Raw genomic sequence first — 13,471 nt, 5'->3', positions numbered from 1 at the left:
CCAAATAATTAAAGTAAAAGTAAAAAAAAAGTATTTGGTAAAAACTCTACTTATGTACTGAGTAACTATAGCGACGGCTGATTTATTCTTGTATAATTTTTTAAACAACCATTCAATAAGACAAAATTACAAAATAATCATCTTCGGGTCCAAACCACCAATAGAATAAATTTGATTTAATGAAAAATAGCTTAAATTAAGGTGAATTCAAGTACTTTAATAAATATTAGAAAAATAATAGTATAAATAAAAAAAATAATTAGCACAAAATTTCAAACCGTTGTACTATTTTCAAACTTATTCGCTGCCATTGATGGATATCGAAGCCAAAAAATACATTCATCTTACATGGGCTGGCAGTGAATGAGTTAAACAAATGTAATCTGAAAGACAAACATTTGCCTATCTTCAGGGGGGGAAGAATAAAAAACGAATTTAGGAAATTTACCGCGACGTGTCTCCTCAAGTATGATGTTGAGTTCTTGAACGCTGAACCACGTTTGTTTAGGCAAACAAAGTAGACACTGCTTTGTGTAGCTGGTGTTTCCCACCCTTTTTAAGGGGGCATGCTTTTGATGTTAGGCCAGGGGTGTTCCTCCCCCTTCAGTGTCCGCATAGTCGGCATTGATGAGTGACATTTTTGATCCGTTCATTCTGAAAACGACTCTTTCCCGCTGCTGAAGTTGATTCTGGTCACGTGACGACTGACGAGACTGCAGGGTTACGACTGATTGGTGATACACAGTCACTTAGAAGGGCCTGGTGGATGTTTCTCTCTGACAAAATAAATGTGCCTTTCTCTGAGAGAGAGAGACAGATGCATACGGATTTAAGTATTGATTTCAATGTAGCCTAATGTAGCGGACTAAGAGTACAGTTTCTTCTTCAGGAATTTACTCAAATAAGAGTAAAAAGAATAGTACTTTAAAATTACTCCTCAAAGGACAAAATTTCCCAAAACTTAGTCAAGTAAATGTAGCGGAGTAAATGTAACTCGTTACTACCCACCTCTGATTACAGTAATAGCTTTTATTGTTTTTAATTGTATATTGGCATTTTCTGTCATGTTTGTTTGTACATTGTGATGAAAATCAAAAATTGAATCGCAATAGCTGTCAGAAAAATCGAATTTTTTTCTTCTAAAAGCATAAATTACTTGTGAATTTTTGAAAAAAGTTGGATGTGCAAATATGGGCGTGTGAGCTACAATACAAAAACCTGTCTCAGAATATATAACTAAATGTAAACAATATTATATTGTTTTTAAATAAAAAAAATAACTTGGTGAGATTTCTTCCTACAAGTTAAAAAAATATCCAATGATGTCTTAAAATTAGTGTTTTATACTCTCAACAATAGGCCGATACAGATTTTTTTTTGATTTTTTTTTTTTTAAGCTGATGCCATTTATAGATATTTAGCAGAATAAAATCCGCTGATAAATCAGCCGATTAATTAAAGAAAATATTTATTGAATTAAGAAAGTTTTTGGGGGGTCCCACAAAGCTGAATTACAGGCCAAACATTGGACAGTTTTGCAACTTTATCCTTTAGTATTTAACGTCACAACACAGAGAAAAAGCAGCAGAAATTGGCCTGATTTTGGCTGCTTGGGATGTTTGAACGTCTTTGTCTTATCTTTGTCTTATGTTTTAGTGTGTTCATGACTGTGTTAAAAATAATAATAATAATAACTATGAATCTACTATTAATGGATGAAATCTGCTGGCCAATTTATCAGTAAGACCCTAACCAACCTCCAAAGAATTATGGTGTTCTTTATTTTAAACTTGACTTAGAACCACTGAAAAAAATCTCACTAACAAGTTTTAATACCCTGTTAAGATTTTTAAGGAAAAAAACTGTGAAATATTCTGGTCACCTGTCATGCATTCTCAGTGAGTATCTTGTTTTTATTAGATAGTTTTATATTTACGGTGAAAAGGTTTTGTGTTGTCATGTTCAACTGTAATCATGAGTTTTCGACGACATTAGCGAGGGGTTCCATCAGAACGGAACGTGCAGCGACAGATTAAGATCAATATTTGACGCTTGTGTATCAAAACCGCACCACAAGACCAATATAATACGTACTGGTAATGTGTTTACAATCTGACATGTTTTGTTTAACTGGTGCTTCTCATCATCACCTTTCCGTTCTTCTTGCCAAAGTGCATCATGGGACGATGGGTCCAGAGGGCCCATCTGGGCATTACGCGCATGAAAGCTCCGCCCCATCATAAGTTCCTGCTCCGTCTGTCCAAGCAGCTCGGAGACACCGCGTGGCACAAATCTGTTCCACCCTCTATTCACGGCAGGGGCGATATGAGGGGCAGCTTAGTTTGTTTGAGTGCGGCCCTGGTGGGAGTTGGGGAAGTGCATATTTGCAAGCACGGTCAATTATACTTTTCCATACATGTGCACCCCCCCTTTTTTAAAATAAAGACCCCTTCTATTGAAGACTCTCCTAGTACTCCCCCTCCCTTCCTTGCCTACTGTCTTTCCAATGTACTCGCTGACCTTGGCGCGAACGATCCAGCGGCAGATTGCTACATGGTAGGGGCACACCTGCTATTGTTTTCAGCCAGCGCGGGTTAGAGTGCCAATATTTCTTCCAAGCAGGAGAGCAAAAGGCGGTGAGGCTGAGCTGACCAGTATCAATTTCGCTGCTTCATGCTTCATCATAACTCTTAAAAGTAGCTTCATGGGCGAGCTGCTTTTCCAGGACCGCGTTCAGAAAATGAAGCATCCGTAGTTCGAACAGTACATGAAAAAATGGCAACTGTTGTCTCTTAGAAAATGAATTGAATTCTCTTTATGCCTTTAAATCACTATAAATTTAATTCAAGGTGAACTAAAGGCTCTCTATCTCTGGTCCAGTCCTGATTATCTTGTGTTTTTTTCCCCGATGTTGTCCTTCAGGTTTTGCCACTTCGTTTTGAGATGAACTGAATTCATCATGGAATGTGTCTGCAGAATTTCAGTGGGTCTTTGGTCCCAATCTGGATGGACATTGATCTAATTCCATGCGACCTTTCATATATTGTTGATGTGTTTCCTAAAAGGAACATTTACTACTATTCATTCGTACACTGCTATTCTACTGTAATGGCGTTCGTCAACGTAACCGTTCTACGATTGATGAAGCAGCATCATGGGCATTCAGGGGTTTGATATCTGGTTCAAGGAGACTTTGCAATTGTCACGGGATGGACTTGTGGATCAAAATTGCAACCTTAGGGTTTGGAGACGACCACTCCAGCACCGAGGCCAATCTGCCCAATAGTCATCATCATGTCTCCTCGAATCATAATTGGATTTATATTGAACTGAAAGCGTCACCAACTTGGGGTTGGTTGGTGGTCAATAAAAACTGATTTGAGCTTTGGTTTACCAGAGTTCGCAGCCACATCCCTTGATGGGGTGGAGCCGTCTTTGTTGCGGGTCTACAGGTTCGCTCCCCCTTTGTCCCTTAGGCTTGGGGCAAATAAAGTACCCTTTTTGGCATGGGTGCCATGACCTTTTTGTACGCGTCTGATTGTTCCTTTGACCACTTGCACCTCCAGCAAGTCTCTTTTAGATTTGGCCTCTTAAGCATGTGTAATTACATAGGTGACTTGAGCGAGGCCATTGTATCGCTGTGATCTCTCTTTTGTTTGACTTGCTTATCGTTTGCACTCTGTGGCGCTCATCTAGTTGAATTCAGTTAAGACCATCAAGTAACTCAACAACACAGAAAAGAGATCCTTGGATGTATCTGGTTTGTTGAGCCATCCATTAAACTGTTTAACTCAGAATGAAAAGTCTTCTGGTAGTTACTGTTACCTTAATATCGTGAGCATTTAAGATAAAAGGACCGGTAAAGGTTCCTCAGAACTTGTCATCTTCATGATACTGTGCTTCGCCTGGCTGAAGGAGCGAAACAGAATTGGCATTGTAGTATGGCCAGCGGTGGGTGGTATACGACCTGACCACATGGTGCAATCCTTTCACGGTGGGCTAACAGAGTTAGTGGGTCTAAGCCAGGCGTGGGCAAAATACGGCCCAGGGGCCACATGTGGCCCGTTAAACGTTTCAATCCGGCCCGCCAAACTTGAAAAAAAAATAAGTGAATAAACCTTGTTAATGTTTTATTTTCTGAATATGGTGGTTTTTCAAAGAGATATTTATTGTTGAAATGCTTTTGTTCACTTTCATTTAAAATTAAATGTATTTTATTTTCTCAGATGAGGTGAGGTGACCAAAACACTCCATCCATCTGCTCCTGGTCCGGCCCCTCTGTCAAATATTAGAACCCATTGTGGCCCGCCAATCAAAAAGTTTTCCCACCCCTTGTCTTGGCCGTCCTCTGAACTTTCTTCAGATATGAGACAATCCCAATAGATTAGCATATTCAGCCCGATGCCATTCGGTATAGGCTTGTAGTTATGTTGCTCACTGCGCATGATTTAATGTGATGCTTATAATGCAACCCTGCTTACGGAGCTGATGGAAACGCAGACAGGTATTCTCTCTCAAAGACAAGAAAACTTCACACGACATGGAGTTTGATGAATGAGCCACCACAACGAGCCACAGCCACATTGTTTTGTTCATTTGGCTGTTACCAGTCTTGGAACACCTCCCCACCAGCCTTGCTTCCCCTCCCCTGTTACCCCTACTCCTCCTCACCCCCTTCCCATCCTCCCATACAGCAGAGGGTAGTTGGCACCAGTATAAAGCTTCAGCCCCCTTCCGACGACTCGTGCCTAGCTTGCTGCCAACCTGTGTGAAGCTGGGAAGACGAGTAGTGAGAGGGAGGGAAAAGGCTGAGCAAAGAGGGAATGGATTTTTTTTTTTTTTGTGGTGGTGGGGTGTGGTGGTGGGGTGGGGGGGGGGTGGAAAGGAACAAAACGAGCAGCCTGGAAGTCAACCTTGCCGTCACAGGTTTTGGCATCCGGGAATAGTGTCCCTTCCATGTTTTGCCGTCTGGACTGCACATTTCGGTGAGAACGACAAGGGCCACAGGTAAAACCGGAGGCTAATAAAGGCCAAATGCCCACTAACACTAGTCAAACTGGACTTTATTATGCTCTCACTCAAAAAATAATGGTGATTGTTTTGCCCTGGACCGCCGTTGACCGGCTGGGAGTTTGGTTCGGTCCAAATGCCTGTTTAACTGCAACAAAAGATGATCCGCAAATCTCGCAAGTTTGAAAACGAATGAACAGAAAGGGAATTTCCACTTAGAAAAACTCATTTTGGAGAATTCCTCTAGCCTTTTTTTTTTTAAATGTCTTTTTGTGTTTGGTGGAGTACTTGTTGAAGGAGGGTTGCGGATGATTTGGGAGGAGGGAGGTTTACGGGTAATGCTAGTGGAAGCCTGGCATAGTCTGGACTTCAGCCAGCTGCTCTATTCGATGGGAGGAGGCGGGTGTGCGGGGGGTGGGGCACACCCACAGCAAAGGCTGGTGTGAGAACAATCAGATTGCGTGCTTGTGCTTGGTGGAAATGCGTAAGGCATGTTGGGAAAGCTGTGCAAAGTGAAGCTGGTGAGCAGCTGGCACAAGCGAGATTTGTTTGGATGCGTTTTGTTGCATGCTATCACTTTGCTTCTTGTCATACTAAATGTGTATTTGTTTGCTTGATACCTTCACCAACAACAAAAATGCGAAGGCAGGTTTTATAAGAGGTTTTTGAGGTGATGACAGTTGCATGCATCTGTTTGCATTGGGGCCACATAGGAGTGGTAGTTATGTGGTTGTTGAGCTACTAATGTGCAACACTGCCACCGATAGGACTGGAGGGGAATTATATCACCGACACAGATTTGTTCGTCAAACAAGCCATATAGAACACATATCATTGTCTTTTGGCGGACACCTCTGTCCAAATTTGCTCAATTTTAATATCTTTTAATTCCTTTATTCTATAATTATTAACCTACAGATATAATATTCCTTTAGTCACTCTGTAATATATCTGTTCATGAAAAATCTAACTGGATGAAGTATACAGGCAGTACATATCATTTCTGTCAGACGATAAATAATGGCTTAATCAACATGTTTTTTTGTGAGAGGATTCTGTCCGACGCCAGCGCTTAGTATTCCAAATTTAACTACTCAACCCATTTGAACTTTTTGGCTTACCAAAAAAAGCAGCACCTTCTTTTGCGCATTTCTTGTGATGACTTTTAATGTTATTAGTCCCAGTGCAGTATTAAGATTGCGTTTAGATTTTATAGAGGCTTTTCTTTGACTTCACCTGCAATTAGCGCTCCAGTGGATTGACATGCGGTCGCTCCACAATGTTGTGTGACAATGTCATTAGTCATTAGTTCTGCGCTGTCTGCTTTGCTTATTTTGGGGGCATTTTATACAGTCGATTTTTGTTTCAAGGTTTAGAGGTTTGCTTGAAATGCTGTTAAAACTTGTAATATACCAGCAACAACAACTGTTGCATTTGAACCCTTTTGTCCCTTTGTTGCTTTGGTAAACCGATCTCTCCTCCTCCACTTCCAACACCACGCTTGTCTCGTTCATTGTTCTCTCGCTCACTGTGACGGCATAGTAAGCACACTTTTTATTTAACACGTTATCACGTATTTTATCACCAATATACAGTCGTTGTTTGGGTAGAATCTCTACCGCCTACAGTATTTGTTATTCTTTATGACTGAGAAGGTTGAGCAAAAGCAGTCACGTTTGTACTTGCAGCTTGGTTGCAGTTGGCAGAACACTTTCATTTCGGCTGGCAGTGGTGCTGTAAAGACAGCAGAGGGCTGCCTTAGGGCCACAGGTGACGATTCAAAACTTTGTTCTGCTTCTGTGATACGTTTGGGGTTTTTTCCCCGCATTTAAGTCTTGAATGTATACTTTTGAGCACAGAACAGCTATTTCCAGACTTTTTCAGTCTTTCAAATATGAACTTGCCCTAAAGCAGGGATTCTCAACCGGTGGTTCGGGACCTAAATGTGGGTCCGAAGTAGATTTTGGATTGGTCATGCACGGATGGGAAAAATATTGGAGGTCTTTTTGCTGCTATATTTGAGCCACAAATACGAGACAGTTAGGTGATGCTGCTTTGTGAGAGATTTGAGTTGTGGTTATGTGGCAAAGCATGATGGCACAGTTGGATGACTCATCGTTAAACACAAACCTCGGAATGCGTAATCATGTTTTATTTTCATACCACATTTCCAAAGTAATTATAGTGTTGGAATTTTAGTTGTAATTGGTATTTTGTTTGAATAATTTTTAAAGCAGCTTCAGTTTTAGTTTTTTCAAAAACACTTTGTTTTAGTTTTAGTGTTAGTTTAAATTTTTTTCATATATGCAACAAAACCGCAAAGGACTTTTTACCAAGCGTTGCATTTCGGGCTGAGAGCAGGTGAGCCAAACACACGTAAACTCGTGTCCTAGTACAATACAATACAATTTTATTTTTATAGCGCATTTCACAACAGATGGAGCTGTAACAACGTGCTTTCCATATGGTGTAATATAAATTAGCGAGGAATAAGAACACAAATAGTAACGTCATCTGCGCATAGAGTGCTACAAGTCCCAGAAGATTGTTCGACCTTTAAATAAATACATTTAAAATCAACCCCAAAGGCTCGTCTATTAAACTAATTTTCGAAAATGAAAACAAGGGACAAATTCTCACTATAAATATAATTTATTTTAGTTTGTTTTATGAACGTAAAAAGTAGTTTCCATTAGTTTACTTATTTTTAAAGAATTTAAAGAAATTTTTTTTTTTTCAATTTTAGTTTTGGTTATTTCATGAGTTTTCGTTAACTAAAATAACTTTACACATGTCCCAAGAAGAAAGCAACCGTATTCGTTTCAACCTGCCCAAGGAACATGAATAGGCGTTGACACCTAACAGGAACAAGAGGACCGACTGGCGCATCCGGATTCCTTCGATGAGAAAAAAGGGGGAAAAAAACAAAGGGAGGCATGCGGGCAAGAAAAACGTCTTCCAAATTCTACTCCTTGATTTTTTATTGTGCGACGGAAATGCATCAAGTGGTTCTGGTTAATAATTTTAGACAAAAGATCACACAAGACGGAAGTCAGAGGGAGATAAGGCAGGGAGGGAGCAGAGAAAACAAAAAAATCATCCGCCTTTGTTGAGAGTCAGAAGAGGAACAAGGTCAACCCTGAAGACACTGAGGGGGTTTCACTTTGTTTTGCCAGCATCATAAAATTTGGTTAACGTTGGTAACCGTCAGGAGTTGACCCACAATAAAATCTCAAGCACCCTTGCCTGAAAAAGACTCGAGAAGTCTGCCATTCTGGTTGAATGCTTACATTTTAGGTTCATTTCCTGAGGGACTTCGAAGACGAGCTTGTCCTCGAGATTTGACCAGATTTGAACCTGAGACGGAAAAAAACAGCTCAGATGCGTCTTTTTTTTCCGCAGAATTTGTGTGGAAAAGAAGCCCTTGAAGGCTTCAGGCTCCATCATGACGCAATACCCTTTGAGAAAGAAAGAAAGTGCGACTGTGAAACAACACAGACAGGTGTCAGCTTTTTATTTTATTTTTTTTAAGTCTTTTTCCGGGTCGAGCAGACCGTCCAAAAAATGAATTGCTAAGCTTAGAGTAATCGCTTCGTCTGAAATGTCGCACATGTAAGCACAGGTCTTTGGCCTAATGTTAGCGGATGAAAACATCCTGGAAATGAACTATTTTATCTTTCCGATACAACTTTGTATTCAGGTCATTGTCACACATCGCGTCTCTCTAAGCAGCTCAAGAGCTATCTGGCGTTGACCTCGGAGCAAGCATCCATTATTGGTGTGTGCCTAAGCTCTTAGTGTACCCATTGGCCTGTTTATCTGTGCACTAATATTAGTGGTTGCTGTACCAACCAGCCTTGCTTAGCTGAGATTTGCACGCTAAGTCACCTCAGTCTTCTTAGCCAAGTCTAATCCCCCTCGCACATCTGTGGGCTGCGCCGACATCACATGAACTCCTACTTTGCACACACTGACTTCCTTTTTCGCGTGCTAATTACATGTAGCACCGTTAGAGGTTCAAGTGCCAGCCCTGGGCCGCCTTTCACAGCGCTTCACTTTTTGGGGGGAGTTTTTCGGAGCTACTTGACAAATTGCCAAACCTGACAGAAATTGTTGTGATCAGTTGAGCTGCATTTTGAAGACATTTTAGTTCTTTATCCAATTGGATATGTTCAGCACTCAATATCGCACCTAAAATGTTTCTAAAATCCAAATGGGCAAAATTCGACCAACAAGGTTCTTTCTATGAAGCTCTAGTAGGGAAAATGTTTGTTGTATTTGTATTTAAAGTCTTTACCTTTTGTTTAATTTGCACATTGATAAAGGGATGGCAAGGTGACGATTTCTTTTGAATATTTTTTTTTTAATTATTGTCGTTGTCAATGTAGTATAATCAATATAATAATTGAATTAATTAATAATAATAATTAAATAATTCAAAATGTTTAAGTCTGATTTATTTATATATTTCCCGTTTTATTGGTCTCTCCTGAAATTCTTTGTTTTCATTCTTGGAGCAGAAAAAAATAAAATGATAAAATGAATGGCACACGACCTACCAATAATTTTTAGGTCATGTAGTTCAAGTCGAGTCTTATGAATAACCAAGTCAAAGTCAAGTCAAGCCTTTCACAAGTGTCATCAAACAAGCCCCCAAAAACTGACAAATTGAGTCACGTCACCCGAATCCCCTGACTGTGTTGTTTCGCACCATTCGTAACCTCCTTTTGAAGGAAAAATTATTACAGGTGCGAAAGCACCTTTAATTGACCTCTTAGCATGCTTCCTGTTATAGATAATATGCAAAGCGTTTGTTAATTGCTCACACTATCTTTTCACACTTGTTTTCCAACGCAGACAAGCATGCAGTCAACCAGAACACCACCGTGGAGCCTTTTCCTGAAGGCACGGGGACGATCATGTTTGGTAAATGGTTCAATCACAGTTTTACACGGTCAGTAATCGCCCCGAGATTGAATGCCATCGCCGCAATCCTGATGTTTATGTGCAGGTATGGGTTGTTTCTGGGGCGCCGAGAGGCTTTTCTGGAGAGTTTCCGGGGTCTTCTCCACCCAGGTGGGATTTGCCGGCGGCTTTATGCCCAACCCCACCTACAAAGAGGTCTGCTCAGGTATTGAACGTAACTTATGATGTTTTGCTACTGATGAATTTTAAGATCAATTGCTTCGGAGGTTTTGCGCCGGCGAGACACCTCGCTGCGTTTTGATCCGTCGTTCGGCACGATGCACCAGAAAAAGTACCACGGTCTGACTCATTATAGCGCACGCGTCGTCTCTCCGCCTTCCCTTCATCTGCAGGCAAACTCAGAATGCACTGCTCCAGATGGGCTGCATATACCAATCCCCCACCCCACCACTCACAAACCCACCCTCCTCCCCCTTCTACCATCCACACCCACCCATGACCTACTTGTACGGATTGGGCTGCGTTATGTGCTGTACTGCGGCGTTTCTCAGCAGCGGTTACCGCATATGAAGAACCATCAGTGGGATCCGTTCCCTGAGACTGTGATTTGGCATGAGCTTAAATCTCAAAGCCCTCAAACATCCCGATTACCTGTGTGTGTGTGTGTGCGTGCGTGTGCGCGTGTGTTTCCTCATCGAGATTCTAATAGATCCATGTAGGGCATTGATATATAATTCAAATCAAGATGTCTGGCTCTGTTTGGTGCGCTTTAATTATGAACTCCTCGTGCTTTCCAAAAGGCGCGTCGAGAGCGAGTACGGCGCCCCGATGGCGGGCGAAGTAGAATTGGACTCGGAAAGGACGAAAAAGACGCTTTGGGCTTTGGCTGGCAGACATTCTGAGAGAAAGCCCTTCAAGGGATTGTGCGCCAGCTATAGGATGGAGCTGGATGACAGCTAAGCTTGAGGGGGGAGGGCGGGCATAAACTTTGTGACGGGAAAGAACATCGGAAGGAAAGAACGGCTGGAAGGGAAGGTGCAGGCGTCGCTCCAGTAGCCATGACGGAGCGGAACGTCGGCCACGGCTTTGCGGTGAAGAGCTGTCAACACAACAGGGTAGGAACGTTCAAAGAGACAGACAGGACTGATGGAAGCGCGAGTAACGCTTCAAAAGGATTAAAGGGCAGACTGAGAAGTGGTAATGTGACAAAAGAGGTTAAGTCGTCGTCGTGGAATGCATTCTTATTAGAGGCGTGCACACCAGGCTGTGCAAAGGCCCACTTGGCATCTTTTGGGTCATTAGCAAGACCAAAAACTCACCAATTTTCCAACTGCACTTATCCTGGTGATTATGTACCTGCAGCGTTTTAGGGCCCAGAACACGACTAACCAAAAAGTCATTCAGTAATATCCTTTGGTGTTCGAAGAATTCCCCCCGTCACCAATTTCACCAATCAACTCAAAAATGGGAGGACATGATTATCGTTAATTCATCCATCCATCATCTGTTCCGCTTCTCCTCACGAGGGTCGCAGGGGTACCAGAACCCTTCCCAGCTATCTTCAAGCAGTAGGCGGGGGACACCCTGAACGGGTTGCCAGCCAATCGCAGTGCACACATAGACAAACAACCATCCGTGCTCACACTCAACTTGCCCAACAACTCAGCAAATGTTTCAAATATGGTGTTAAGGTACGTATTTTTGGCATCCTGATCATTACTTCCCGAAACTCTCCAATTAGAAGTACGAACGCTAAATTAGATGGACATGTTGATCTTTTCACGACACCAGTCTCACGGTCACATGCCCAAAATGAAGCAGGATGTTGGACATTTTAGTTTCAGGCGAATTCCAGGGGTCGAATGGGTCATTTGCGCAAATGAGCCTTGATTGCAAACTAAATCAAATGTTTCTAAAACTTGCAAGCGTAATAAGTACACTGGTAAAACAATTATGTATTAAGGGGCCCTGAACACTATCCCTGAGTTATAAAGTTAAAGAAACCAAAAAAAAACAAAAAAAAACTCTTACCACGGAATTCACCCATCCGAGCCCCAGTTGGTAGCCAATCAAATGACCTCACCATTCCCCGAATCTCACCAAGCGCGTATATCCTGGTGTTAATTCATGTCATCTGGGGGAGCTGAGACACGACCAAAATTCACTCAAGGACCCATACCAGAAATTGAACAAAAAGTCGTCCATTTTGGTTCTAGCAGGGAAATTGGCCGAATAAACAATTGGAAGTCAGGCGAATTAATTGCCCGGTTGGAGGACTCAACCGGAAAGATTTATTTTTTTATCATCACAGCCATTAAACTATTACTATCATGCCGTGCCCGGTGCCGCACATTTTAGAAGCAAGTCGCACAAAACTGGTCAGAACACAGATGAGAATGTGTGTTAAGAATATGAACACGTCTGAATTAAGATTGAGAACACGTCTGCGCTCAGAGCGCCTACAGAGTTGCAACAAAAAGCAACGAGTAAAATAAAGATTGTTCGATAGTTTGAAGAGAGATAAAATAAAGTTTTGACTGCAGGGGGTTGAGAGGACAGGATACTTTGTCAAAGTCACAGCGGCATCCATCCCGACGCGTGCCTCACCCCAGGCGGTTTTCGCACCTGCCTTGTACAGTTGGCTCGGATTGAACGCTTCATTTCGCCCCTCGGTATAGTTTGTTTGGACAGTTGTGAATGCAGCGATCACACGCGGACGATCAAAACAACTGGATGGAGACCATGTTGAAGAGAGAGACACTTGGTGATGAGAAGTAAAATGTTGGCAGTGTCAGTCTGCTTCCTGGATGCAATATATTGTACAATTCTACAAGTTTCAGGAGAGCAGGGGTACACACACCTGTATACCAGGGGTCGGCGGTCAAGGCCTTCTCTGCCGGCCTAACATAATCAAGAAATCAAGATCATATTCTTCACATTGATGTCATATTATATCCTAGCGTTGTAATTTTAGGTGAGTTTTTATCCAATCAGAATTCAGCTAGCTCATGTTGCCAGGCAGATTTCACAATGCCACTAGCACGCACTATTCTTCAGATACAATTGTGCGGGCATCTTTTCTGTCACTCGGCTTTCAGATTTGAGAGACGGTTGCAATAGCAAATCAGATCACGAGTTGGTAACTGAGCATTATTGCTGGCTGATGCTGAAGGTGATAAACACGGCTTGTGATTGGATACTCACTAATGAGAGCGCTGAGCGATGCGGAATCAACACACAACACACAAGTCATAACCGGTGACCGTTTGAAAATCTAAAATATATTCTTGCTTTTTTAAACCGAAATGGCAGAATGAGGGAAAAGTGAGGATTTTATTGCAGATACACTTGCAAGGCCATTTTCAAGACGGACCTTTCAAGAGAAGCTAGGTCATCCAACATTTACTCAGTAGTGTGTAAGTGTGTTTCTGTATATTATTTGTCCAGCTGTGGTGTCATAAATGAAGGTATTATGAGGGGGATTCATTTCAAGTCGGACTAAGTAGGACTTCACTGAAGGCCTATGTGTTGAAAT

General features: G+C 41.9%; 1 protein-coding gene across 2 annotated transcripts in view; it reads left to right on the top strand.

Moving 5' to 3' along the window:
* Positions 1-13,471, top strand: part of msrab (methionine sulfoxide reductase Ab) — a 45,562-nt gene that overhangs the window by 1,250 nt on the left and 30,841 nt on the right. For both annotated transcript variants that reach the window (XM_088314224.1, XM_088314223.1), the window contains exons 2-3: positions 9,868-9,936; positions 10,022-10,141. In XM_088314224.1, coding sequence (XP_088170350.1) covers positions 9,868-9,936; positions 10,022-10,141 — 189 coding nt within the window. The remainder of the gene's footprint in view (positions 1-9,867; positions 9,937-10,021; positions 10,142-13,471) is intronic.

The sequence above is a fragment of the Idiotropiscis lumnitzeri genome, chromosome 1 (genome assembly GCF_059441095.1).
Source record: "Idiotropiscis lumnitzeri isolate Australia: NSW breed Sydney's pygmy pipehorse chromosome 1, RoL_Ilum_1.0, whole genome shotgun sequence".
Lineage (NCBI taxonomy): Eukaryota > Metazoa > Chordata > Actinopteri > Syngnathiformes > Syngnathidae > Idiotropiscis > Idiotropiscis lumnitzeri.
This window is presented reverse-complemented; position numbering and strand designations above follow the sequence as displayed.